Genomic DNA, 27,000 nt, shown 5'->3' with positions numbered 1-27,000 from the left:
TTTCCCCTTGAGCAAGTTATTCATAGCTTTGGACTGGCTTATCATGCAGATGATGTTTAGATCTATTTCAGTGTTAAAAGTGACACTTCAGCAAAGCTTTCTCAGCTCACAACTTGCCTCAGTGAAATTAAATTAAAATTAAAACCTGAACAGAGCAAAACATTTTAAAATTAAATTCCAACATAACTGAACTCCTACAAACTGGCACTAAAGTGCAACTTAAGAAAACAAGCTCCTCTTCAACCATTCTGAGTGATGATGTCATCAGACCTTCTCAGTGTCACTTTGATTCCTCCTTTTCTTATTTCACCCATGTAAGCCACATTAAGAAACTTCCATCTGTGTCACATTCCTTATTTTTGCTCATTCCTCTCCTTTTCTAATGCTGAGAATCTTGTCCCTGCTTTTATTACATCCCACATTGATTATTGTAAATCACTACTGGCAGGTGAGACTTCTAATCTTATATCACAGCTCCAACTGATTCAAAACTCAACTGCAAGAGTCCTGACACAAACCACCAACAGCGAGCACATCCCAGCCATCCTGCTGCACCTTCACGGCTCTCTGTGTCTTACAGGACTGAATATCAAATTCTGTTATTGACCTACCCACTAAGGTCCTATCATTCTGTGCCCCTCACTAACCTGCACTCTGTGGGTAACAGCAGGGCCCTCAGTTGTATATAGCGCCCTGACTGTTGAATGACCTCCTGAAATTAATGACATCAGCTGACTCCATTCATTTGTTTAGGAGGACATTAAACAGACCTGACATTCTGCCCCTTCTTTCAGTTTACCCCTTCTGTCTGTTCAGGTACTCAGGGTTTGAATTTTTGTCACAATTTATGTTATTTGTTCAAGAATCTATTCATCCATCCATTATCCAACCCGCTATATCCTAACTATAGGATCACAGTGGTCTGCTGGAGCCAATCCCAGTCAACACTGGACGTAAGGCAGGAACAAATCCCGGGCAGGGTGCCAGCCTACCGCAGGGCACACACACACCAAGCACACACTAGGGACAATTTAGGATCGCCAATGCACATAACCTGCATGTCTTTGGACTGTGGGAGGAAACCCACGCAGACACGGGGAGAACACGCAAACTCCACGCAGGGAGGACCTGGGAAGGAAACCAAACGGGTCTCCTAACTGCGAGGCAGCAGCGCAACCCACTGCCCCACCATGCCGCCCTTGTTCAAGATTTTTTTATAGTATTATATGTTGTATTTTAGTCTAAATTATTGTCTTCTATTCTATTTGAATGTTTTGTATATCCTGTATTTATCTTCTGCGGTGGGCTGGCGCCCTGCCCGGGGTTTGTTTCCTGCCTTGAGCCCTGTGTTGGCTGGGATTGGCTCCAGCAGACCCCCGTGACCCTGTAGTTAGGATATAGTGAGTTGGATAATGGATGGATGTATTTATCTTTATTTAGTGAAGATATTATTTGTAGCCAGTGTTATATACTGTAGGTCCTGTTGTTCTTTCTGAATTTTGGGCATAGGAAGGGTACTATATAAATAAATAGTGTTCTTATTAGTATTTTTATTTTTTTTCTTTTGATGACCCATCATTTATGACAAAAATGAGAGTAGTTCTATATAAGGATATTAATAAATAGCATAATTCAGTGTAGAATATGTATTACCGTATTCTTCACATTCATGTTTAAAAATATTAGATTGGCTTAAATGTTTATTCTAAATTGGTTTAGAGTAATATTGTACACATGCATTGTATATTTTAAAAAATGTAATAACTTTTATTATTAACATTTTAATGAACTCTAACGTGGTGCTAATATTGTAATTATATTGTAAATTTTGTTTCATGAATGTAAACGAAAAACTGTTTTCAATTAACACAGATCTTGATGATTTTAATTTTGTCGACATGTTAAATGGTTCTCACAGACCCGAACACAACGACTTGGCAAATGATTTGAACTCCTTTTGACGTGTATTGGGGTCCATTGTCTAATATTAATGTCTCTGCAATGCCATGTCTAGCTTAAGGCTGCTTTGAGCTTGCGTATCACAGTTGCTGATGTGGTGGTGTGAAGTTTGTCTAATTCATAATAATTGTTATAGTACTCAACAGTTACAAGGTAGTTTCCATTGTTCCATGTGAATATGTCTGTACCTACAACTTGCCATGGCCTGTCTGGGATGTGGTGAGGTATCATGGGTTCTCTGGTGTTCGATGGATGACGTTCCTGACAGATTTGACATTCCAGGCCAGAACATTATATCACGTGTTCTTTGTTTGCATTTTTCCATGCCCATGTGACTTGCATGGATCTTCATTAGCATTTGTTCTCTGAGACATGTAGGAATGACCATTTTTTTTGCCCTTAAAGACAATTCCATTGATTTCGGACAGCTCATCTTGGTGATTCCAGAACTGCAAGATGCTTTGGGGGCACTTTCTCCTCTCCTCAGGCCATCCATTGTGAATAGCTGTTGTCTCCAGTTCTGTCCAATTCTTTGGTGGCTTCGTCAACTTGAGAGCTTAGATTTTGACTGGGTCTAGTTTGATGCCATCAGCTGAGAGGCAATGACCAAAGTAGTTGACCTCAGTGGCTCCAATGGTGAGTTTCTCAGCATTGAGACAGACTCCTTTCTCCCATGAACGTTGTAGCATGGCACAGAGGTTCTTGTCATGCACTTCACGGGTTGCACCATAGATGAGGATTTCATCCACGAAGGCAACTACTTCATTGAGGCCTTATATGTCTCATCTGTTTTCCTCTGAAATTCATCCTGGACAGAGATGATGCCAAATGGTAAGCATAGGAAATGATAGCATCCAAACTGGGTGTTAAATGTTGTCGGCATAGAAGATTCTTCCGTGAGCTTTACAGCCCAGTATCCCGAACGAACATCTACTACGCTAAAGTAGCGTGCTCCTGTCAGCTGTGGCGTGATGTCCTCTAGCATTGGCAGAGGGTAGTGGGGCCGTTTAATAGCCTTCTTCAAGTCTCTAGGGTCAAGACAAACTCTGAGCTTGTTTGTCTGTTCTTGGTTTTTCAACGACCACCAATGCATTCACCCATACAGTTGGTTCTGTCACCTTGCAAATGATTATTGATTTGTCCATATTCAGCAGCTCTTCCTTTAGTCGACTTCGCAAGGCAAAGGGAATCCTTCTTGGCAGGTACACTACTGGAACTGCTGCGGCGTCAAGGTGAATACTACACTCCCCAGGGAACAGACCAATGCCCTTAAAAATGTCAGCCAACTCTTCTTTTATCGACTGTATGTCAGCTGGTGAGGTCACTGCTAGGACAAGCTTAATCAAATCTAAATCTAGACATGTCTTTAGCCCTAACACTGGAGGTGCCTGTGTCTCTATAAGAGTCAGTCAGTCATTGTCCAACCTGCTATATCCTTACATAGGGTCACAGGGGTCTGCTGGAGAAAATCCCAGTCAGCACAGGGCACAAGGCAGGAACAAATCCCTGGGCACACACCAAACACACACTAGAGACAATTTAGGATCACCGATGCGCCTAACCTACATGTCTGTGACATGACTGTGGGAGGAAACCGGAGCACCCTGGAGGAAACCCACGCAGACACGGGAAGAACATGCAAACTCCATGCAGGGAGGACCCGGGAAGCGAACCCAGGTCTCCTTACTGTGAGGCAGCAGTGCCACCGTGCCACCCGTCTCTATAACATAGAAATCCAAAACCATGCTGCGCTCCTTGTATTTACAATGCAGTGTACATGTACCTCTTACTATAAGCAGTTGACAGTTTGTATTGCATTCACTCAATAGACTATTGTACTCACTCACAGGAATTACATTAACTTGTGCACCGGTGTCTAATCTAAATTTAAGTTTTTCACCTTGCTTTCCTATTGACATGTCTGCAAAGGCTTGTTCAGCTTCAGGTTGTTCCTTTCTCACTGCATCAATAAACAGCTTGTCTTCCTCTTTATCTGAGACATCACACACTGCATGCACGGGTTTACCTTTCCCCGTCCTGCAAACTTTAGCAAATTGGTTCACTTTACCACATTTTTTACACTGTTTTCCTTTAGCTGGACATTGACTTTTTCCACCGTGTGCTTTGTTTCCGCAGTAGCTGCACTTCTCAATATGCTTGTATGCGTCACTCGCTTCATATTCTTTTGCTGCCTTCTCAATTGTGTAATGCGTTTTTGTGCAGCGCTCTTTGGAGTCCTTGCTTGTTGTCCACGTACTGCGTTCACAGTTGGTTCACGTGAGCCTCTCGCAGTGCCTGCATCGAAGGTTCTCAGCTGTGCTTGTGCTATCTCGTGTGATCTTGCGATGTCCACGGCTTTGTTTAATGTTAGCTCAGACCCGGCGCTTAAAAGTTTCTCTCACACTCTCGTTGAATTTACACCAAACACTATTCTATCCCTGACCATTTCATCTTCGTTTGCATAAGCACAGCCCTTCACCAGCAATTTTAACTCCGTTACAAAGTGATCAAAAGTCTTGTTTATCCCCTGCGTCTTCTCATTAAATTTGTATCTCACGAATATCGTATTCGTCTTAGGCATGACAAACGCCTCAAAGCGGTCATAATAAGTTTTAAGTACCTTGGCTTCCTTCTGGGTGACAGTCCATGTGTTGAAAATGACTCTTCCTTTTTCCCCAGTCCACAGGAGCAGGTAGCTGCATTTCTCACTCTCGTCTTTGCCTTTTAACGCCCCAGAAAACATCAGCTCCACATGTTCTCGGAACTTTTTCCATTCTCCTGGCAGGTTAAGAGAATCCCAGTCAATTCGTCGTGAGAGAACTGCAGCAAAATCCATGACTGTCCTCTATTCTGACACCATGTCTTGTTTTCACAAATTGTGCAAAATTAAATGATGGTAATCGAGGTCCTTTTTTCTGGCACCTTCCTTATGACATAGGTACCTAAACAATGCCTGATAATAATACATTTCAATGTCATATCTTAAAACAAAACTGCACATTTATGTATTAATATTTTGTTGACACATAAATATTACAGCAGAGGTGGAAAAAGGACAAAGTGCAGGTCTCTTATGAAATTCTTAGAACACGCTAGAAGTCCTATCAAGAGGCTGTGAGATCAGCAAAATCACATTTTTTATCGTGTTTAATTGTGAATGCTGCCTCGAGACTTAGGGTGCTGTTTAGCACCATAAACACTCTCTTAAATCCACCTATCAGCGGCTTCCCTGAGAGTACGCCTGAGACATGTGAGCTTTTTCTTAATTATTTTATAACTTAAAGTCAAGCCATTTGTTCCAGCATTACTCTTCCAAGTGTTGATTACTGTGGGAAGACACCAATCACTCTAAGGCCAGTGCACAGCCAGTTTACTTCCTTTCAACCTATTGACTCTTCTCAGCTAGCTGATATAATCCTGAATACGAAACCTTCCAATTATCCACTAGATACCTTACCCTCATGCCTATTTAAAGATACTTTTAGAGCATTTAGTCCAATTGTGTTGGCTATTATTAACAACTGTCAAAAGTCCGGTATAATTCCAGACAACTTTAAACATGCAATTGTTCAGCCTTTGCTGAAGAAGCCCACACCTGATCCTACAGCTCTTTCAAACCATAGGCCTATTTCTAAGTTCCCATTTCTGTCCAAAATTATGGAGAAAGTGCTTTCTTTGCAGTTAATTTCATATCTGGAGGATAACAATGTATGTGATGTATTTCAGTCAGGATTTTAAAAACTTCATAGTACTAAATCGGCTCTGCTGAAGATAACAAATGAAATTCTATTAACCTTGGACTCAGGCTCTTCTTCAATCCTGGTCTCGCCTCTGCACATGTCCAAACCAATGCAAACTCTCCTCTCTGACTTGGTCTCCCATCCATCCAACTTGAGCTGACCCTCTAATGCCCTCATTTCTAATCCTGTCCATCCTCGTCACACCCAATGTAAATCTTAGCATCTTTAACTCTGCCACCTCCAGCTCTGTCTCCTGCTCTTAGGTAGAATGCCCAGAGGGGACTGGGCGGTCTCATGGTCTGGAATCCCTACAGATTTTATTTTTTTCTCCAGCCGTCTGGAGTTTTTTTTGTTTTTTCTGTCCCCCCTGGCCATTGAACCTTACTCTTATTCGATGTTAATGTTGATTTATTTTGTTTTATAATTGTGTCTTTCATTTTTCTATTCTTTAATATGTAAAGCACTTTGAGCTACTGTTTGTATGAAAATGTGCTATATAAATAAATGTTGTTGTTGTTGTTGTTGCTTACTGGTCAGTGCCACCGTCTCCAGCCCATATAACATAGCTGGTCTCACTACCATCCTGTAGACCTTTCCTTTCACTCTTGCTGACAAATAACTCCTGACACTCATCTTCACCCACTCTGCATGCACTCTCTTTTTCACTTCACTCACTTCCACAATCTCCATTACTCTGTACTATTGATCCCAAGTATTTAAACTCATCCACCTTCGCCAACACTATTCCCTGCATCCTCACCATTCCACTGACCTCCCCCTCATTCACACACATGTATGCTGTCTTGTTCCTACTGACCTTCATTCCTCTACTCTCTGGAGCATATCTCCACCTCTCCAGGGTCTCCTCAACCTGCTCCCTACTATTGCTACAGATCACAATGTCATCAGCAAATATCATAGTCCAAGGGGACTCCTGTCTAATCTTATGTATCAACCTGCTCATCACCATTGGAAATCAGAAAGGGCTCAGAGCCGATCTCTGATGTAATCCCACCTTCACATTGAATGCATCCGTCACTCCTACTGCACACCTCACCACTGCCACACTTCCCTCGTACATATCCTTCACAACTCTTACATACTTCTCTGCAACTCTCGACTTTCTCATACAATACCATAGCTCCTCTCAAGGCACCCTGTCATGTGCTTTCTCGAGGTCCACAAAGACACAATGCGACTCCTGGTCTTCTCTAAACTTCTCCATCAACACCCTCAGAGAAAACATTGCATCTGTGGTGCTCTTGTCATGAAACCATCCTGCTGCTCAGTAATCATCACCTCACTTCTTAACCAAGCCTCCACTACTCTTTCCTATAACTTCATGCTGTAGCTCATCAATTTTATTCCCCTGTAGTTCTTACAGCTCTGCACATCCCCCTTTTTCTTAAAAATCTGTACCAGTACACTTCTTCTCCACTCCTCAGGAATCTCCTTATTTTCCAATATTCTGTTAAACAATCTGGTTAAAAACTCCACTGTCATCTCTCCTAAATACCTCCATGCTTCCACAGGTATGTTATCTGCACCAACGGCTTTTCCATTCTTCATTCTCTAAATAGCTGTCCTTACAGCTCTTCATCTCTATGATTATCCCACTTCTTCATTGCCATCCTCTTCCTCTGTATACTGTCCTGTACTTCTCCATTCCACCACAGGTTTCCTTTCCTCTCCTCCTCTGCCCAGACGTCACACCAAGCATCCTTCTTGCTGCCACCATTACTACATCTTCTATAGTTTCCCAATTGTCTGGTAACTCTTCACTGCCACCCAGTGCCTGTCTCACCTCCTCCGTAAACTCCACCTTGTAGTCTTCCTTTTTCAACTTCCACCATTTGATCCTTGGCTTTGCCTTCACTCTCTTCCTCTTCTTGATCTCCAATGTTATCCTACAGACCACCATCCTATGCTGCTTAACTACACTTTCCCCTGCCACCACTTTGCAGTCTTCAGCCGCCATCAGATTGACTCTTCTGCATAGCATGTAATCTACCTGTGTGCATCTTCCTCCACTCTTGTACATTAACCCTATGTTCCTCCCATTCTTTAAAATTCGTATTTACCACAGTCATATTCATCCTTTTGGCAAAATGCACTATCATCTGACCTTCTTCATTCCTCTCCTTGACACCATACTACTTATCACCTCCTTGTCTCTTCTGTTCCCTTCACCAACATGTCTATTGAAATTCGCTCCAATTTTCCATCTTCATAATTATTACTCTGTCTGACACTCTTTTCACCTACAAAACACCCTTGACATACTGTTTCTTCAGAATAACCCCTACCCCATTTTTTTTCTCCCATCTACATCATGATAGAACAATTTGAACCCACCTCTGATCCCCCTGGCCTTACTTCCATTTAGTCTCTTGCTCACACAATATATCAACCTTCCTTCTCTCCATCATATCTGCTAACTCTCTCCGCTTACCAGTCATACTGCCAACATTCAAAGTTCCTACCCTCAGTCCCACTCTCTTTACCTTCCTCCTCGCTTCTTTTTGCACCTAAAATCTGGAATAGCTGACCGATAGAAATTTGCCAGGCTGATACAGTGGAGCACTTTAAAAATCTGCTAAAAACACATTACTGTAACATGGCCTTCTCAGAGCTTCATTTTAGTTTAATCCTGATATTCTGAATATGGATTGATTTATCATTTTTATCATGGCTCTGCAATCTGTACTAACCATCAATCAATCAATCAATCAACATTTATTTATATAGCACATATTCATACAAAAAAATGTAGCTCAAAGTGCTTTACAAAATGAATAGAAAAATAGAAGACACAATAAAAAATAAACATAAGTCAACATTAATTAACATACAATAAGTAAGGTCCGATGGCCAGGGTGGACAGAAAAAACAAAAAAAGAAACTCCAAAGGCTGGAGAAAAAAATAAAATCTGTAGGGGTTCCAGACCACGAGACAGCCCAGTCCCCTCTGGGCAATCTACCTAACATAAGTCAAACAGTCCTCTTTGTATTTAGGGTTTTCATGGAAGGACCTGATGATGATGGTCATGTAGACTTCTGACTTTCAGTCCATCAATGTTGGTGCATCATGATGCTTTGAGTAGGTGGTGGTGGCGCAGGCCGCCACCACAAAGAAACCGGAAAAAGAAACAGAAGAGAAACCCCTACTTTCTCTGCTGTTCTTTATCTGGTTTTCTGTCGTGGTGATGATTTGCACCCCCACCACCTGATCAAAGCACCGTGATGTCCTAAAATTAATGGATTGAAGGCCAGAGGTCCACATGACCATCATCATCAAGTTCTACCATGTGAAGCCTGAAAACCATGAGGACTGATTGAGTTCATTTATGTTAGGGGGGGCTGGGGAGTCCTTGGAACCCCTGCAGATGTTATTTTTTTTTCTCCAGCCCTCTGCAGTTTTTTTTTTGTTTGTTTGTGTTTTCTGTGCTCCTGGCCATCAGACCTTACTTTATTCTTTGTTAATTAGTGTTACCTAATTTTATTTTTATATTTATCTTTCTTCATTCTGTAAAGCACTTTGAGCTTTATCATGTGTATGAAAATGTGCTATAGAAATAAATGTTGTTATTGACATTTAAAAACTTGACTCAGACTATTTTTTGTTTTCACAGACTTTAAGAAAGGACCCTTCTGTCGTGTTTTCAGTGAGCCGCCATGACAGGTGGGAGTTCTCACTTTTTCCTCTAAGTAGACATTGTATTGAAACTTCTGTCGCACCTGAAAGCTTTCTAGTGACCTGAAGCCCACATAGTAACCTAATGCACTTTAATGCTACAGTCTGTGGCATAACAATAGATTGTGCAGATTGTGTAGAGCACAAGGGCCTACAAGCTTGGGGGGCCCACTCGGGGCTGTACAGATTTAAAAAACAATTGAATAACTTCAATCACTTGCACACTTCATTGCGTTAATAATTTACAGTTTCAGAGGCATCTTGGCACCATCACCAGGCAGGTCCATGATGATATTATGTATTCAGCAGGCCTACAGTTTATACAAATTTAGAGTTCGGAGGCACAACATGTCCGTCCGCCTTACAGGGAAGTGCACATTCCCAAATTTGGTGACCTTTGGTGTACCACAGCAGACGTGAATGGAAGAAGTTTTGAAGGACGTCACATGAATGGTGTAAATATACATTATTATTGTAAATAATTGTTACTTTTGTACTTTGATTTGATGTCAACAATTTTTGAAATTTGAACTTGTAAACAGTAAATCATAGCAATTCTGTTGTTAAGTTATGGTCCACGTTAGTCGAATATTTGAACAATTTGACGCTTTTTATACTCTCGCCAGACAACACCATGTTGGCCAGTAGCAGCGGATCCGGCAAACATTATAAGAGTTCGCTGCTAAACTCCTGCAGCAGGAACTGAAACATGCCAAGCTTACCAAGACTTCTACTTTTCTCAAAACTGAGCAAGCGCCAGCGGTGGGAACAGAGAATGCTGATGCTGGTGAATCGTCACAAAAGGCACAAGCAGGTTATGCAGACAGTGCAGGGAGTGAAATTGTTGCAACTACCAAGTCTGTAAGTATAACGATACAATGGCTTCAGATCAGGTGCTGTCTGCTAAAACCATTAAAAATGGAGAAACTACTAAAGACAAACTAGCAACATATATGACCAAGCAATTTCCTGTCGACACGGCAAATTTCTTGGAACCACTGACACCTCACTTTATGAACTTATGTAAAACAGGTTGATGGTGTAGTCGTATCCTGTCAGCCAGTGTTGTCGTTTTAACTTGTTACAAAGAGAAATGGCTTCATTTTATAGCACAGAACAGTTTCTACTTTCTAGCTTATATTACATTTTAATCATCTACCTTCACAAAGTTGTTTTGGAATAGCAAGCGAGTCCTTATCTTAAATATATTTATGTATGACCACTGCTACCCACACCTCCCACATTCCTTTCCCACAATTGAATTTATTTTTGCTAACTTACAGCAGCTGTAATAAGGTGATTTTAAAAAGTTAGTACAAATTCCATTTAGAGAGCTGGTTAATTTTCACCAGCGTGTGATTATGATAGTGACGCGGTCGAGGACACCACTGCCCAGCCGGCCCCTAGGATCATGTTGAGAATAAATTACTAACAGTTATGCCAGACAGGAGGGGCTCACCTCAGGGTGCTGCACGGGGACCTTCAGCAAGAGAGCTACGCCACTGACTACAGTGAGGGACGAAATCTGAATTACGATGATCTGCAGATGTGGACTGAAATACCACAAACTACAAATGTGCAGCTTACAGATTTGATCAACACTGACGCCAATCTGTTTCAGCTGTTTGAGCTTCACTGTACTCTGAACATGTGACAGTAATGACCCCCTAAACCCCAGAGTGGCTGTCACACAGTTTTGAAAGGATCTGATAAGAGAATGAAGGGACCGCACAATAAAACTGCCAAGACTTGTTAAGAAAAGAAACCACCGTAGCACACCAGCAGAAGCTTAGGGGGAAAACCAATTCAGATCAGACATGGCACAAAGTTAACATACAAGCTACTGAGTGTTCAGTTAGTTAACTTGCATGTAAAGAAAGTTAATGACTATTAGCTAGCAGTTTACTAGAAAACATTTTCCAATAATTTGTCATGGATTCTTGCATTTTATTGCTCTAACAGATTCAGGTGGTGGGCATCAAGCTAGGGGTTTCATTAAACAGTTAAGCACAATTAAGAATAAGAACAACAGGATGGGATGAGACACATAAGTGACCGAGGATTACTGTGATAAACAGGAAAAGGACCAGGAGACGACATGCAGGCTTAACAGCACCATACCAGGACCAAGAAAATGACAGATAGACAAAGCCAAGGAAGGCTCAGCGGATTAAAGAAACCTCAAGCTGTATCCACAAGAAAGCCGGTAGCACACTGAGGCGCAGATGTGCAGCCATCACACGGACAGTCACGAGGTACAAATGACATTAAAAAAGTTAAATATGGGGATATGAAGAGTGGAGCGGGCACTCTGATGAGGGTCTCTGATGAGTGGCTGCCCTGCCCTCTCTTCTTCTTCTCCTATATGGGACAAGTGTGTACCTGTGCCGTGTGGCTTAATCCGTGTCTTCCACTCCACTGACCAGCATGTCTGTGTAGTCCTGTTGATGGTCAAACACTGGACGACAAAATCAAACTGGCCGTTCTGGTGAGAAAGGAAGACCAGATGGCAGAAAGAGCAGTTGATGCAGAAAGCGAGAGAAGGAAACAAAATGGGTGTAAAATGATATGGATTGCTCATGTGTGTTATTTATACTTACCTATAGTTAATTGTACAGTTATGCTAATGTATATGTGAATATTTATGTATCTGTATAAGGGCAGCTCACAACACGAGGCTGGGATTGGAGCTCTAACTTCTCTCTACATGGAGTTTGCATGTTCTCCCCATGTTACTGTGGGTTTCTTCCTTAGATGGATCCGCTTTCACTTACAGTCTAAAGATATGCAGGAGAGGTGAATTGGTGTGTTAATGTGGCCTGTGTGTGTGTGCGTGTGTGACACCAGGTGTTCTTCCTGCCCTGTGCTCGATGTCTGCTGGAATTTGCTCCAGCAGCCCAACAAACCTGCCTTGATTTAGTAAATGGACGGATATTTATGTACTGTATTATTGTTCCCTTCTGCACATCTGTTTATCTTTTTATTTCTTTATTTTTACATGATTATGTTTTGTTAGTTTTATGACTGTTTCTGCTTTGGTAAAACGTGTGGATATTTGACACTGTGACAGTCAGAAACAGGTGGGCGTGAAAATGAAGCCCCCTGGAAAGCAGAGCGCTGACTCAAATCGCTCAGCTGTTTAAATCCGTCAGGCTGATGTGTGACCCCCTCTGATCAGAGACAGAGGCCAACAAAGGGGCCACACGTAGTGATGGGCGGAGTGAAGCCTCACGAAGCATCAAAACGTTTGAAGCAATAGTGTCGGAAATCGTATCGAAGCTTCGAAGCATTTGACACTCACCTCTCTAGTGACCCCTCCTGGCCATTTGTATTAACAGCACATTTAACAATTCAAAGTCTTATCAGAGCATTGCGGATGAAACCTGAATGTCTGAAGTTGTGATAGATATCTTTGAAATCAAAATTATAACTGGCAATAAATGTCAAACATTGTAACTCGGCATACGCTTAGCAAGCAATTATGCTGCAGTAATCGGGTCAACGTTGACTATATACGTTTACTTCTAAACAACGGTAATCAGTGCAGGCGCCTAACGTATGCGTAACGGTGGCTTGAACAATTGCGCCAGTCGCACAGCGCCAGCTCTCGTGTTCGATAACAAACCTGGTCAGCATCTGTTGGGTATTGCAGATTTCCGCTGCCTGATGCGTTTGATAGAGATTGCTCTGATTATGCGACAATGCTCCTTGAAAACCTGAAGACAGGAGCCTGCCCTGGATGGTGTTAGACTCCTAATCGGAAATTTAATCCGCACAATGTACATTCAGATTTTAATTCCAATGTAAAACCAGCATATATCAGTATTTGAATTAAACTCAAACTAGACTACACCTTGTGGAAATGCGATTGGTCCATCACTATCACTCTAAATTTTGCAAGAACTAGAAGAATTGCTAGTAAAAACAGTAATACTGTAGCCACAATACATTACACTGTAAATAGTCCAATGTGAAATGCTCTTAAATTTGCACTAAAGTACTGTAACGTTTACATACAGTATAATACAATACCGTGGTGCTTAATTGAAATAACCCCATGGCAATTCATTACAGTTTCCTTTATCATCAGTTATGCACGAGTTTTATTAAAATAACTCCTGGGTTGAATTTTAGAATAGTCCCATCTTTGTAGAACAAAGAAATGTGTCACTATGGAAAACAAATCTGGACAATACAAAGTCGATGTGTTGCACATCCAACAAAAAAGAAAAAACTCAGCCAGTTTGATATTTCAAATTAAGTTTTTAATAAAGACATAGTTTGCAATAACCCAAAAACATGAGTGGACAAAGTAATTTGTACAAAAACCCAACCAGTTCTGTCCAGTTGCATCAAGTATCACTAGGATGTGGATCCTCAAGAACTTTGACCTGGGAAGCTTGCAATAAAGTTGGTGAGTGCAGCGGTTTTAGTCATTTTTATTTAGAAAAATAATTTGTTCTGCTGTGCTGGGCTTCAGGCGACTCCTTTTTTTGCAGAGGACTTCCCCAGCCTTTGAAAAAATGCGTTCACTGGGAACAGACGTTGCTGGCAGACAAAGATACTTGATGGCAAGCTGATAAAGACTGGGGTAAACAGTTATTCTCTCCTTCCAATACAGGAGTGGATCTTCTTGTCTACCAAGATAAGCATCCGTTAGGTATCTCTTCACCTCCACAGTGGCATCTGCAGTGGCACTGTGGACTCTTTGAGCCTCAGATACACCCAAGTCCAAAAGTTGCCATAGATTGTCTGTGGGACATGCTGCTTCCAAGGATGGGGCCAGGGCTGATGTTGAAGGCTGTGGCTCTGTTTGAAAGAGTCAAAGAGTACATGGTTTTATTCACAGTACACATTAAATGCATCAAATACCAAAAATGAACATTCCATACAAAAAATCACTTTGGGGTGTCACGTGCACAGTGTCTGGAGAGGACCGCATTAGGGATGCACATTCCAAGGTGAGTTGTCTCTCAGCCTCTCTGACACGGTCTGGATTGCCAAAGCCAATAGTTTTAAATCTTGGGTCCAGCAGCGTAGCCAAGGCCAAAACCCAGATGGATTCCAGTATATGGAATCTGGAGCGCAAGCTTTCCTTCAGATGCACACCTAAGACAGAAAATAGCAATCATTAATGTTAAAGGGACACAACTATTCATTGTACAAAAATGTTTTTGGATCATTGCAGCTTACCTAATTGTATGGACTCCTCCTGGTCACCTTGGTACTCTTCTCCGAGATTGTGTGTTGCAACATGCGATATAGTGGGATCATTTTTGATGCCGACACCATTTTTTCTGCAGACATCTCAGTTGTTGCATGTTTTAGTGGAAGAAGGAGGGTCAGGCATTCACTAATAATATCATACTCTCCACTTGTTAAGGGAACAACCTCTGTATTTAAATTAGAGAGGGCAGCACCAACTGCCTCACGTTGGTCATACAGACGCTGCAGCATGTCGTAAGTGCTGTTCCATCTGGTGTCCACTTCTTGAACCACCTTCTGCACTGGCCTGCCCATTAGCTGCTGCATCTCCGATAATTTTTCCTTCGCATTGCAACTTGACCTGAACAAAGACACAATTTTCCTTGCTTTTTGGCGAATTACCTGGAGCTTGGGTGTCTGGTCAATTGCCTTCTTTACTACCAGATTCAAGGTATGGGCAAAGCATGGAACATGACGAACTTTCAGCAGCTGGGCAGTGGCAACAAGATTGGCTGCATTGTCAGTCACCATGCAGTGTATCTTGCCACTGATTCCCCAGTCCGTCATTAGCACACTCATGGACCCCGTGATGTGAGCAGCAGTGTGTGTCTGGGGAAATTGGCTGACACAAAGGAGAACTGTGGCCAGTTTGGCTTCAGCTGTGACATAATGGCATGTGACACCCAGATAACCATCCATATTAATTGAAGTCCACATATCAGAGGTCAGGCTGACATAAGTAGCCTGCTTTACCTCAGCCATTGCCTTCTCTTTGGCTGCACAGTACTTGGCCTGAACCATGGCTTTTAGTGCCTTTCTGGTTGGGAGAATGTAGCTGGGATCCAGTTTGTTAACAAAAGCCTTGAAGCCTTTATCTTTGACAATAGAAAAGGGCTGCAAATCTTTTATCACCATGTCAACCAAAGCCTCATCCAGTTCCTCTTATCTGCCTCAAAAAAAAAACACACAAAACAAGCTTATTGCAGCAAGCAAACTGTGTACACCCGCAGCAGACCTCATGCTGCAGACACTTTCACTACTGCTGGGTCATAATTGCGAAAATATGTGTAATACTATAAGAATAAAAATTTGTCATACCTTGCTTAGAAGTTCCAGTGTGAGCAGATACAGCGGGATTGTCGTACTCCTCTGTAACGCCAGGATGCGTCGACCTCAAGTGACGAAGCATTGAAGACGTGTTACTGCTAAATGCAAGTTGCTTGTCGCAAATCATGCATTTTACCTTTGATGGAGATACTAAATCAAAGTAATTCCACACCAGAGATCGAGACCTCTTGCGTGAACCTTCCATCGGGTATCCCAAATGTAATCGCAAAGTAGATTAGTCGTTTTATTGGTATGTTTATATCTCACCTCACTCGTCTCCAAAAAATAACCTTCAAACTTGGACGCATGCATTACTACTTTTAAGTAGTTTAGGTGCGTATTAGACTGAATTGGGATCAGGTGAGTGTTTTGGACACTGTGACATTCACAGGTATAAGCTCCAGGTGTCACGAACTGGCGCTACACATCCACATCATGTGCATTGGAAATGAGACGCTAAGCTTTTGACGCACACATGTTTCAAAACGACACCTTAAAGCTTGTTTAAAAAGTGCACGTGAGATGATGAAGGGGAGGCAAAGCCAAATGTCACTGAGATCTGTCGTGTGTTACTTTGATCAGCACTGTCAATTACTTCACCCCATGTTAGCCTTGTTAATGACGACCCTGTAGACACTTCATCGATTGATACAGACGCCAACTTAAAGATACTTATGCACTGGAAGCAAAGAGCAGGCAGCTATCCATATTTATAGTAATTTCCAAAAAAATCTGTCTTTGTCAGAAACATTTATTCTTGTTTACCGTAACTGCAGCCCATACTAATCAAGTATCTCGAAGCATCCGCAAATAAGACTTGATACATGTATACCACCTAACATTCAAAGTACAAGACCTGCAGTTTACCTATTGTAACATAATATACCTAGGCTACTACTACTAATGAAATCCCCTACGTTAGCTAGTTCTACGGCAGGGGTGCCCAATGCATTGATCGCGATCGACCGGTAGATCGCAAAGGTGGTACAGGTACATCGCGTTGCATTAAAAAAAAAAATGTTTAAACGTTAGTCTATCATATATCCTCCCTATGGCATTTGCCACTTGATTGACATACAGAGCGGCCAGTCTGAGATCGCTTCTCTTCTAACACACTGGTCATCCCGCACGATCAAACGCACGAGCTACTGCAAAACTCCGGCTGTCTAAGTGATCTAGTTAGCCTTCCAATTTATATGGACTAAAGAAGGGATTTAAAAAAAAATGTTTAGGGAGGGTGTTGCTATTCCAAAGAAGGAAAATGTGGAAAGGCACTTTCAAACTGTTCATAAAAACTATGAAACTGTCGTCCTTCCAAAAAACGATCTGAGAAAGAGAAAGGTGACGAAACTAAAATCGCAGTTAATCGGACAGCCGTCATTTTTCACTCGGCTGAATTCAAAAACTCCTTGACTGCATTATTCGGCTGTACTATATATAATTTTTGATGTAGGTAGAATATTTCGACCTGGTCATTTTAAAAGTAGATCGCAAGCCGAAAAAATTTTGAACACCTCTGATCTACGGTTTCACCATACACATGAAACAAGACACATATTTTCATTAGATGCATCTTGATCACACTGCTGCCTCACAGTAAGGAGACCTAGGTTAATTTCCCAGCTCCTCCCTGTGTGGAGTTTGCATGCTGTCTCCGTGTCTGCGTAAGTTTCCTTCGGGTGCTCTGGTTTCTTCCCACAGTGCAAAGACATGCAGGTTAGGTGATTTGGCTATCCTAACTTGTCCCTAGTATGTGTGTGTGTGTGTTTGCATATGCGCATGTGTGTGTGTGTCCTGCGGTGGGCTGGCACGCTGCCCTGCCCGGGATTTTTTCCTGCCTTGCACTCTGTGCTGGCTGGGCTTGGTCCAGCAGACCCCGTGTTAGGATATAGCAGGTTGGACAATGACTGACTGAATGACATCTTGAATATTAATGCAGTAATTATAGCAGTAATAATGAACCTGAGGAAGAAAAGGAAGATTTATGAGAAGTGACCGAAACAGTGATATCGTAGCAGACAGTATATAAACAACATATAGGACAGTAAATAGAACATATAGAATATCAAACAAAAAAGTGTATAGCATTTAACACTATATAACATAATATGACTATATACTATGTGTATATATATATATATATAGATAGATAGATAGATAGATAGATAGATAGATAGATAGATAGATAGATAGATAGATAGATAGATAGAGATTTCTATATGCAGTGAATAAACGTATAACACTCTTCACTATAGAAGTGATGCAGTGCAATACAGAGACTAGAACATTTATGAGAACAGCCAGAGTATTATGGTGAAGGAAGTGTTTTGAACCGTATTAGTACAGCTGTTCTTATGCATTCTAATATTCAGCATTTTAATATGCAAAATTTGTCGTTTTATTTTTTGACACTAAGTAATGTACTGCACAATAACTTCAGTTGTGTTGATGATCCAGAAAGATTTGTTTCAACAATCACAACTCTGTTGAAATTTTGTAACCTGGTGGTGGAATATGCAGTGTAATGCAATTAATATAACTTCCTAACTCTCAGGTCGAAGCAGTAAGCTGACATAAGAGTGGAAATGTCCTGCTGCCACCATGCATTGCGGTTGGAAGCACTGAGCAGACATGCGTACTACTGAGATGATGACGCAGCAACTGAAGCCTCAGACATGCGTACAAATGAGATTGCGTCATGACAGGCTTTGAACAAGGCACCGAAGCCTCAGACATGCGTACTACTGAGATGATGACGAGGCACTGAAGCCTCAGACATGCGTACTAGTGAGATTGGATTGGATCATGATAGGGCTTCGAGCAGACATGGTCACTGGTTACTGAATCTTTGTAAAGCCTCAGCACACTGAAAGGCATTGACCTCTTAATTTTGAGAGTCTATCTGACACTTAACTCTCTAGTTATATTTTGTAATTCGTATTGACATTACACATTTCAGTTGATATGGTTAAGCTACAATTCAGGTAGTTGCTGAGAATTAATTATTGTTCTTGTGGATTGCTGTGATTTCCTTTGTCTGATACATAGTGTCAAAGATATATTGTCATATATTAACTTTATATATATATGAAAAGATTAGGTAAATCGTTCAACCTTTTTATGGAACACTTAATTTTGTTCAAAACCGTACGTCATATAGTATACATCTATACATATAATTTTTTCGTCTTCATTAGGAGAATACAACAATGATACTCTCGTATCAATTAAACCATTTTAACGTGCATATGTCAAACAACATATTTCATCCGCCGCAGTAAGAACAGTAGTAGTAGTTCAGTTGTGCAGAGCTCGTTAATTATCCGGATTAGGTGGCTCAGTGGTGTTGTCGCTCAGGTTCGTCGCTGATCCTCCTCTTGTGAAAGTTTTTTTTCTATTCCTCCATTTAACAAGCTTGGACGGATAGTGAGCGAATCGAGCTATCGAGGGAAGGTTGGGCCACCGTAGTCGGGCAGGTGGCACACGCCCCTAATTATATTGTGTATGTAAAGAGTTTCACTGTAAAATGTAATAAGCTTCATATTTGTGTGTTTGGAGACCCAGGTGTCGTACTGAATTTGTATTGTAGAAAAATAAACTACTGTCCATTATGCCTAAATGTGTCTTTTCGTGTCTGATCGCTATATGGCACTTCCAACTTGGGACAATTCGCTATAAACAGTTTCAGCCAACCAGCGCCTTCTAAACATGCAGAACGACAGTGTGAACCTTTATTGTTGCGGTGCAGCATCTTCGTTTCAGTCAGTCATTGTCCTGTTAGACTATTTACTGTTAAGTGCTGCTTGAGCTACCGTTTATAGTACAACAGGTGGCCTACGTAGTTCTTAAATCGATATTGAAATGCACACACAAGTCTCCTAAATTATTTATTGAAATGCCTACATTTACAGTGTCCGTTTTAGGAAGTCGTAGTTTTTACTTGTTCCCGTTATTAGGAATTATAATTTCTCAGTGTCACATATTATTCGTTACTACTCGAGTCCCGTATCATTGAGATTCTGTTTTATATTCTGTATAAGGAAACTTTTTAAAAGTAGCGTTGATTAAACTGACTATAGCAGACTTGTCATCTTCTTAAAATGACTTTATTGATTTGATATTGACAATTAATCATTAGGTCAAACATCAAGGAGGATTTGAGTTTGCATGGACTGCGCTGTTTCTTTTTTCGTGACATCGTCAGTAGAGAGTGCGTCACGTTAACAATGCATTCTGTCCTAAGTGACAGCGCACACACTTTTTTATATTTCCTAAAGGCCAATGTGTCTCAATTTTCTCATTAATATATTTTGACAGTGTCTTTTAGTGAGAATGATTATAAACATATTACCTGTGTTCATTTCCCATGTAGATCTGTAACGTTTGGTGAGTATAAATAAAAAGTAACAACACATATAATAGTTATGTTGCATTGTTTATGATTAACAAAATTCATCGTTTATCTGAAATGTTCTACGTATACAGTCGATTTATTCCACTTCTGAAGGTGTACATTGTCGGTATTACTTTATTACATGTTATTACTTTAACATGGCCTTTTATAACTTCACTTTAACTTAATCCTGATACTCTGTATGTTCAATTCTTCATAATAACTATTCACAGTGGCTCCAAAATCCATACTGACCCCTACTCTCTCTTCTGTTTTTTTCCGGTGGCCTGCGCCACCACCACCTACTCAAAGCATCATGATGCACCAACATTGATGGACTGAAAGCCAGAAGTCTACGTGACCATCATCATCAGGTCCTTCCATGAAAACCCTAAATACAAAGAGGACTGTTTGACTTATGTTAGGTAGATTGCCCAGAGGGGACTGGGCGGTCTCGTGGTCTGGAACCCCTACAGATTTTATTTTTTTCTCCAGCCTTTGGAGTTTTTTTTTTTTTTCTGTCCACCCTGGCCATCGGACCTTACTTATTCTATGTTAATTAATGTTGACTTATGTTTATTTTTATTGTGTCTTCTATTTTTCTATTCATTTTGTAAAGCACTTTGAGCTACATTTTTGTATGAATATGTGCTATATAAATAAATGTTGATTGATTGATTGATATTCTCCATTGCATTTGCTCCAGAGTGTAACGTGTGCCAGTGTAACCGAGGGATGGCAGACGAGCTCACGTAATGGGTGACAAGGCACATTCTCATCCTGATGTCCAGGCTCTTGTCATAAATATTCCCATCTTGTGCTTTTCTCGTTCCTGCAAGTTTACTATTATTATTGGACATGTAGAGGAAATGTGTTTTATTTTATGTCTATGAAAGGAAGGACGGTAAAGCCTTGAATGAAACTGAGTGTTGATGCTTTGGGTAACAAGACAGGTTAAGGAGCAGAGAACATTGAATGTGACATTGACTGCGGGGGATTGTGTAACTGGAAGATGGTTTAAGAATACAGAAACGGCAAAAACTTAGTCTTTCAGTAATTCTATTTACATCAATTATTTACTCTGTTGTGCTGCACTTCGGAAGATTACTTATTTACCCCCCCAGCGCAGCCTTTGATAAGATGAATTCACAACTAAAGGAATGTTCATGACAAAGTCAGGTGCTTTTTTGAAAGTTTGGCTCCAGATGTGCTTATCCAGCTGCTCCTTCTTCTCAGTACTTGAGTGATCTTTACGTTCACCTTTGGATGAATTTGCAAAGTTTCTTTACAACTTTTTTGTCTCATTAACGCAGAAATCCCGAGGCTTTCCTAAAATTGCAGAAGACACTGTTGATGGCGCTGATTCTGTTTTAAAGACAGTTGTGATTAGTTATGCAGAACACGCTTTTACTCACATTGCTTTTGGAAATCAATAATACAAATCAGCAACAGATCTGGGAATCACTGAATAGTAAAAACGTTTAATGAGGAATGTCTTGCGCATATACTGGTGTAATGACCACGTCGGCTTTAGTGAAGCATTTCTTAGCCTCTGTGATATGATCGACATGGGGTAGAATAGATTCTGGATTGTTACAATACGTGCTACCTTACGCAAAATATGCTCATCGATTTGTTACAGATTCTTGGTGGACACAATTCCACACCGAGGAAAAAGGTGCCCCATGTAAATCGTTCATAATGTCTCCAAAATATATTTGTTAACTTTCAAACAAGTACTACTTAACTGTTTTATACAAAATCCTTATTTCAACATATGCGAGCCCCAACTAGGATTTGAACTCGGGTTAGCGTATTTTATCAATATAGCACAGACAACCGCTTTTACACTTTGAGCCAAAGCACTTCAGTAGACTAGTTACTGACTGCGCGGATATCAATGACGTCATTACGCTAGCGTGCTCAAAATCACGTGACGGGCGCATTTGAAGCAAGCCTCGAAGCGGTGCTTCGATAGCTCGACACAGTGTCGAAACCTGAGTATCGAGCGGCCCATCACTACTATGGACGCAAGACTTTTACTGAGGGAGACAGAAGTGTGATCGAGTTCAGAAACAATTTCATCGCTCAGAGGCAGACAGTAAGTGCTCTGTATTTGGGGAATGCATTTTGTAGATGTGTGGAATCGCCGCGCGACCAGTTCGTGTTCTTTAGCCCCTCGCCGAACTTTACTCGAGTGAATCCTCTTGTGGCCGCCCGCGTGTTGTTGCTGTTCGTTGTTATCAGCGGTTCACTTCACGTGGCTGAGTCCCAAATTTTAATTCGTAGCACCCAGTCACGCCTGTTCATTCCTCTCCATGTGATCCTTTTGTCGATTTCTTCCCGAATTGCAGACATCGAGGAGACGGCCATTCCACACGTACGGCGCTTTGATTTCTGTCTTTGTTTCCCTTTTATTCCTCCGCGGTGTCCAGTTCAAAGACAGTCGTGGAGGTGGTGACCGGCCGGCCATTAAAAGAATAGTGAGGAGTCAAATTAGTAAAAGTGAAAAACGAGGAGTCCATGACCGTGGAGAAGAGTCTTAGAGAATACGAGATGTGAACAAATAACAAGATATAGTGAGAGAAAACGGCAGTGCTGCCATGAAGTAACTCGCCTTTAAGAGTATAAATTATATGTTGTTAACTGGTAAAGGTTGGCAGTCAGTATCTGTATTTATCATGCGGCCTCAAACCTGCTTAACCCAATGCAGACAGCAGACTTTTTTTTTTTTTTTCATTTTATTAATTTTATCGCAATCATACAAATCAATCAATTTTTCCAAAAAGTAAAATTAAGAACAAATCAACCCCCACTTCAATTTTACCCAGCATATCTTTAAAGACTTAATTATCCTGCTGCTGCATCTGTCGCAGCTTCTCATTTGCCTTCTCGCTTTTTTTATCTCTTGCATGAGCTCAGCGAACATCACCTTCAGTTCAGACAGATCAATTCTGCTTTCTTGCACCGTAGGTGAGGCGGCAGGCTCTATTGTAGCCGGTGCTCCCGATGTTCCCGGCTCGCGTGGAGTAGTTGAAACCACGGGCTGCAAGGCCTTTTCCAGTTTCAGGTGATCTTCTCCGATCGGCGAGCTATCAAGACCTGCTTCACCCCCGCTCGTATATTCGCTCCCAATTTCGCTCTCAGCCGGAGACGATGTACCTGACCGTGGTCCCGAGGAGTCTGTGCTTTCGCCCATCTGATCCAGGTCAGACTCTGAAAGGCTGTATCTTGAACTTGGGCTTGCCGATCTTAGCTTGGATGTAGCTTTAGTTTTTGGTTCTTTTGGACCCCCTTTCTTGTTGACCATGTTTATATATACTTGCATATACTGTAGGAGTTATCCACAGGTTGGATAAATACAGGAAATCTCTGGATAATAAGCAGATAATATGAAAAATAACACTGCTGCTAGCGGAGCTCCGCTTCAGACATCCATCTCTCGCAACGGACGAGACCAAACCGACAGCAGACATTTTACATGCATTGATTGGATGGACACTTAAACGTGTGTCTTTTTTCCCCATTTAACTTTTATCAAATATAAAAAAACTCCCATTTTTCAGTGCTAAAGCCAATCCTTTAATGTCTGTTAGTGAGTATTGGAGAAGTTAATAGAGATTTGTGGTTTGTGTTACTGCCTCCGTTCTGTCAGAATGAATTTGAATCTCAGCCTGTTTTTTAGTTTCTATTCAGTTTCCATGTCTGCTCTTTTATTCTTATTTTCTCCACTTCTTTAAAGATGCTAAGGTTTAATGGCCTGGCAAATCTAACTTGTCTTGGTGTGGTTGTGGACTTGAATGTGATTGTACCCTATGGTGGTCTATAGCTGGCTCCTGCCCTGTACTGGTACTCTGGTTTTCTTCCTATACCAAAATAACTTCTATTTGTGTTTGTTTTGCACTGGACCACAATGGTGTGGTGGAAGTTAAGGTCCATTTGGCTACTTGCACATGTGACTTTATCATACAGACCCAAAAAGGCTATGTGGGTGACCCCATGTGCCACTCATAGGTGAGCACCACTGTCAGGACTGGCATCCCTCTTCAGGCCAAGACCCACTTTCATTTAATTAGAATATTCTTGAAGGTCAATAATGAGCCGCTTTTACTCTGCTTGCCCCCCTTTTAGGGTTACCCATAGCAAACTAGTCCGTCAGAAACACAAATGGAGCCTTAAGAAAGACTGAGGCACACAAGGCTTCCACCATGCCAATGTCACAATACTGGGAGCTGCTGCTGTTTAATAAGAGTTTATTAATGTGTTAATTACTAAAATATTTGATGTGTGTAGAGGGTATTTAAACAAGACAAAGCTGATAAACTTGAAACTTGTTTCAAAGTTGTTGAAAATGACAGTTGTTTTGAAGAATGTTTTTGTTCCCGAGCATGTCCGTTTTGCCAACCACAGTCGCCGATCTCATCACCTGACCATGTTAATTTGAACAATTGTCACATTTAGCGATTGTGTGCTGACCATTCAGCAGAGTCGTGCTCAGCCCTGTTTCTAACAGCCAATAGCATGCTGCTGATGACGCCTGTGGTGTACAAAGGGTTAACAGCTGTTGCTCTTCAGCAGCAATCTTCACCCTTTATTTTATTTTTTTCTCCTTTTGTTTTGCTATCTGAACCACAAAACAACAGAAAGAGGAGCATCTCTTATTTTTGTTAGGTTCAAAACCTGCGGTTTCTTACTCCTCTTCACTTAACTCTATGCCTTCTACTTCAGGGAAACATTCACTGGTTGTCTGCTCTCCTGCACACACAGTCTAGTCTGCCCCTAAGACTAAAAACAAAATCAAACCTGTTTAAATTTATCTTAGTGAGTTGCAGGTTAGTTGAAGTCAGACATTGGGTGTCTCACATTAGGCGGCCATCTTTACAGGGACACAACGCCAACTGCCTCCATCTCGCTAAGATTATGTAAATGAAGGCTGTGATTTAAATAATGGTTTTGGATTTTGTAAGCTTGGGGCAGTTGCTGACCAGTGATTTTAAGTTCCTCCTTCACATGCCCCTGTTTTTTAACATAATCCTGAGGCCTAACTTTTATAAACCTTCCTTAACATTAACTATTAACAAAATTCAGGGACCCTAACAGTATTGAATGTTCAATCAAAGTAGTGAATACTGTTGACACACAACTGTGCAAGATGGCCTCCTTCTTCTTCTAGCCTCTTGGATCTTCCTTTTATTCTCAAATTCATTTTACAGCTAATGTGACAGGAACAGTGAGTTAGTGTCTGATTGCTATGAACTGTCTGACTTGACATCAGCTTTAACTGACATTATATTATAAAAATCAAATATGTTTAGATCTGAATGATGCAGTTTTAATTGATTCCTGTGTTTTTCCACAGAGAGAGAAAACTCTGCCATTTACTGTAATGTTTAAATGGCTGTGAAAGAGGAGACGTGTGAGGATGACATGAAGATCAAGGAGGAGAGGACCATAAATGTTAAGGAGGAGTTCTGTGAGTGGGAGAGTGTCCACCCCAAACAGGAGAGTCTGGACATTAAGGAAGAGGTCTGTGATCTGGGGTCAGTGAGTATTAAAGAGGAGTGTGTCAGCACTGAGGTGGCCAGCTATAGGAGTATGGAGAGTGTCAAGGAAGATGACCTTCATTGTGGAGATCAAGATGGAGCAGTGACCGGGTTAGTCTCTTCTCATAGCAGACACTCTTCAACTCTGGAGTCTTCAATCAGTGTAAAACATGAATCATTACAGTCTGACAGAAAGACAACTGAAGATGTTTCATCTCCTAGAACACAGGAAGGTCAGCCACCACCTAAGACGTCATCTAAAACAAGTAAGTGAAAAATAACAATTGGTGTACGATTTAGGGTCAGAGTTATAGGCCTGAGAGTGCTGTCTTGTGCTTTTTTTTTATTTAAAAAGAAACTTAGACAAACATTCAAACTATATTAAACACTGCAATTTCACTACATTTTACAGGGTTTAGGAGTCTGCACTTAAATTATTTTTTATAACATTATGCAAACACTCTTAAGTCTGTTTTTGGTAAAAAAAAAAAAAAAAAAAAGTTTCTGAACCCCTTGGAATTCCTTTTATTTCTCCTAATTCTGTGGTCTGATCTTCAATTAAGTTCCTAAAACAGACAAGCACAGTCGTCTTAAACTAACAACAAACAATAAGACCTTTGTCATTCCTGAATACATTGTTTAAACATGGGAACAGTCCAGTTTGTGACCCCCTGTCTTTAGAAACTTTCTGCTCCTCATTTAGCTGCAATGGCCTTCACCAAACATTTCCAGCAGCTGCTACTCAGGGTTCAATTTATTGTCTATTCATCATTTTGAAAGTTTTCAGTTCCTTGATATCTCAGGGATTCCTTCAATGATCAGCTGACTTCAGGTAAAGCCAATGAATCCTAAGCTCTTCATTCTGAGTTGCCGGTCCGGAACACCAGTTTTCTTTTGTTTAAGCCTTTCTCTTGTAGATTTCTTCGTTTGTTTCATCTGATTGTCTTTTTCATTCCCTAACTTCTGTCAAGCTTTCACTATCATAACATCTCCTATCAGATTTCTTTGTAACAATTTTTAATTCAGTTCTACATTAATGATGGCATCCTGTCCTGGTCCTGCAGAAACAAAAAAGCCTTAAACTGTGATTCCACCATGAGGTGATAGCAATGGTGTGCAGTGATCTTTTGCCTCCAAACCACTGTGAAATGGGGACACACACATGGTGACCTAGGGATTCATTCATTCACACACCAGACCAGCGGTTACTTTTATAAATCTTTGCATTGAATTGAGCGTGAAAATATGTGCACACCAAAAAAAAAAAAAACAGGAAAATGTGTACGTCCTGAAAAAAAATGTCTAAGATTTATAAACCGGATGTACAGTATGCACATTACTACAAAATTTACTTTTTGT

At 41.0% G+C, this 27,000-nt stretch overlaps 2 protein-coding genes across 2 annotated transcripts in view; one reads left to right on the top strand and one right to left on the bottom strand.

Annotated features, from left to right (window-relative positions):
- LOC120533562 (gastrula zinc finger protein XlCGF26.1-like) overlaps positions 1-27,000 on the bottom strand; it is an 813,484-nt gene that overhangs the window by 56,300 nt on the left and 730,184 nt on the right. The window lies entirely within an intron of this gene.
- The window catches only part of LOC120534750 (zinc finger protein 721-like), a 250,293-nt gene continuing 245,344 nt past the window's right edge, over positions 22,052-27,000 (top strand). Inside the window, 2 exon segments of the mRNA XM_039762331.1 lie at positions 22,052-22,199; positions 25,458-25,907. Coding sequence (XP_039618265.1) covers positions 25,493-25,907 — 415 coding nt within the window. The 5' untranslated portion in view covers positions 22,052-22,199; positions 25,458-25,492.

Source organism: Polypterus senegalus, chromosome 8, assembly GCF_016835505.1.
Source record: "Polypterus senegalus isolate Bchr_013 chromosome 8, ASM1683550v1, whole genome shotgun sequence".
Lineage (NCBI taxonomy): Eukaryota > Metazoa > Chordata > Cladistia > Polypteriformes > Polypteridae > Polypterus > Polypterus senegalus.
Note: the sequence above shows the minus strand (reverse complement) of the source record. Positions and strands in the feature narration are given on the sequence as shown.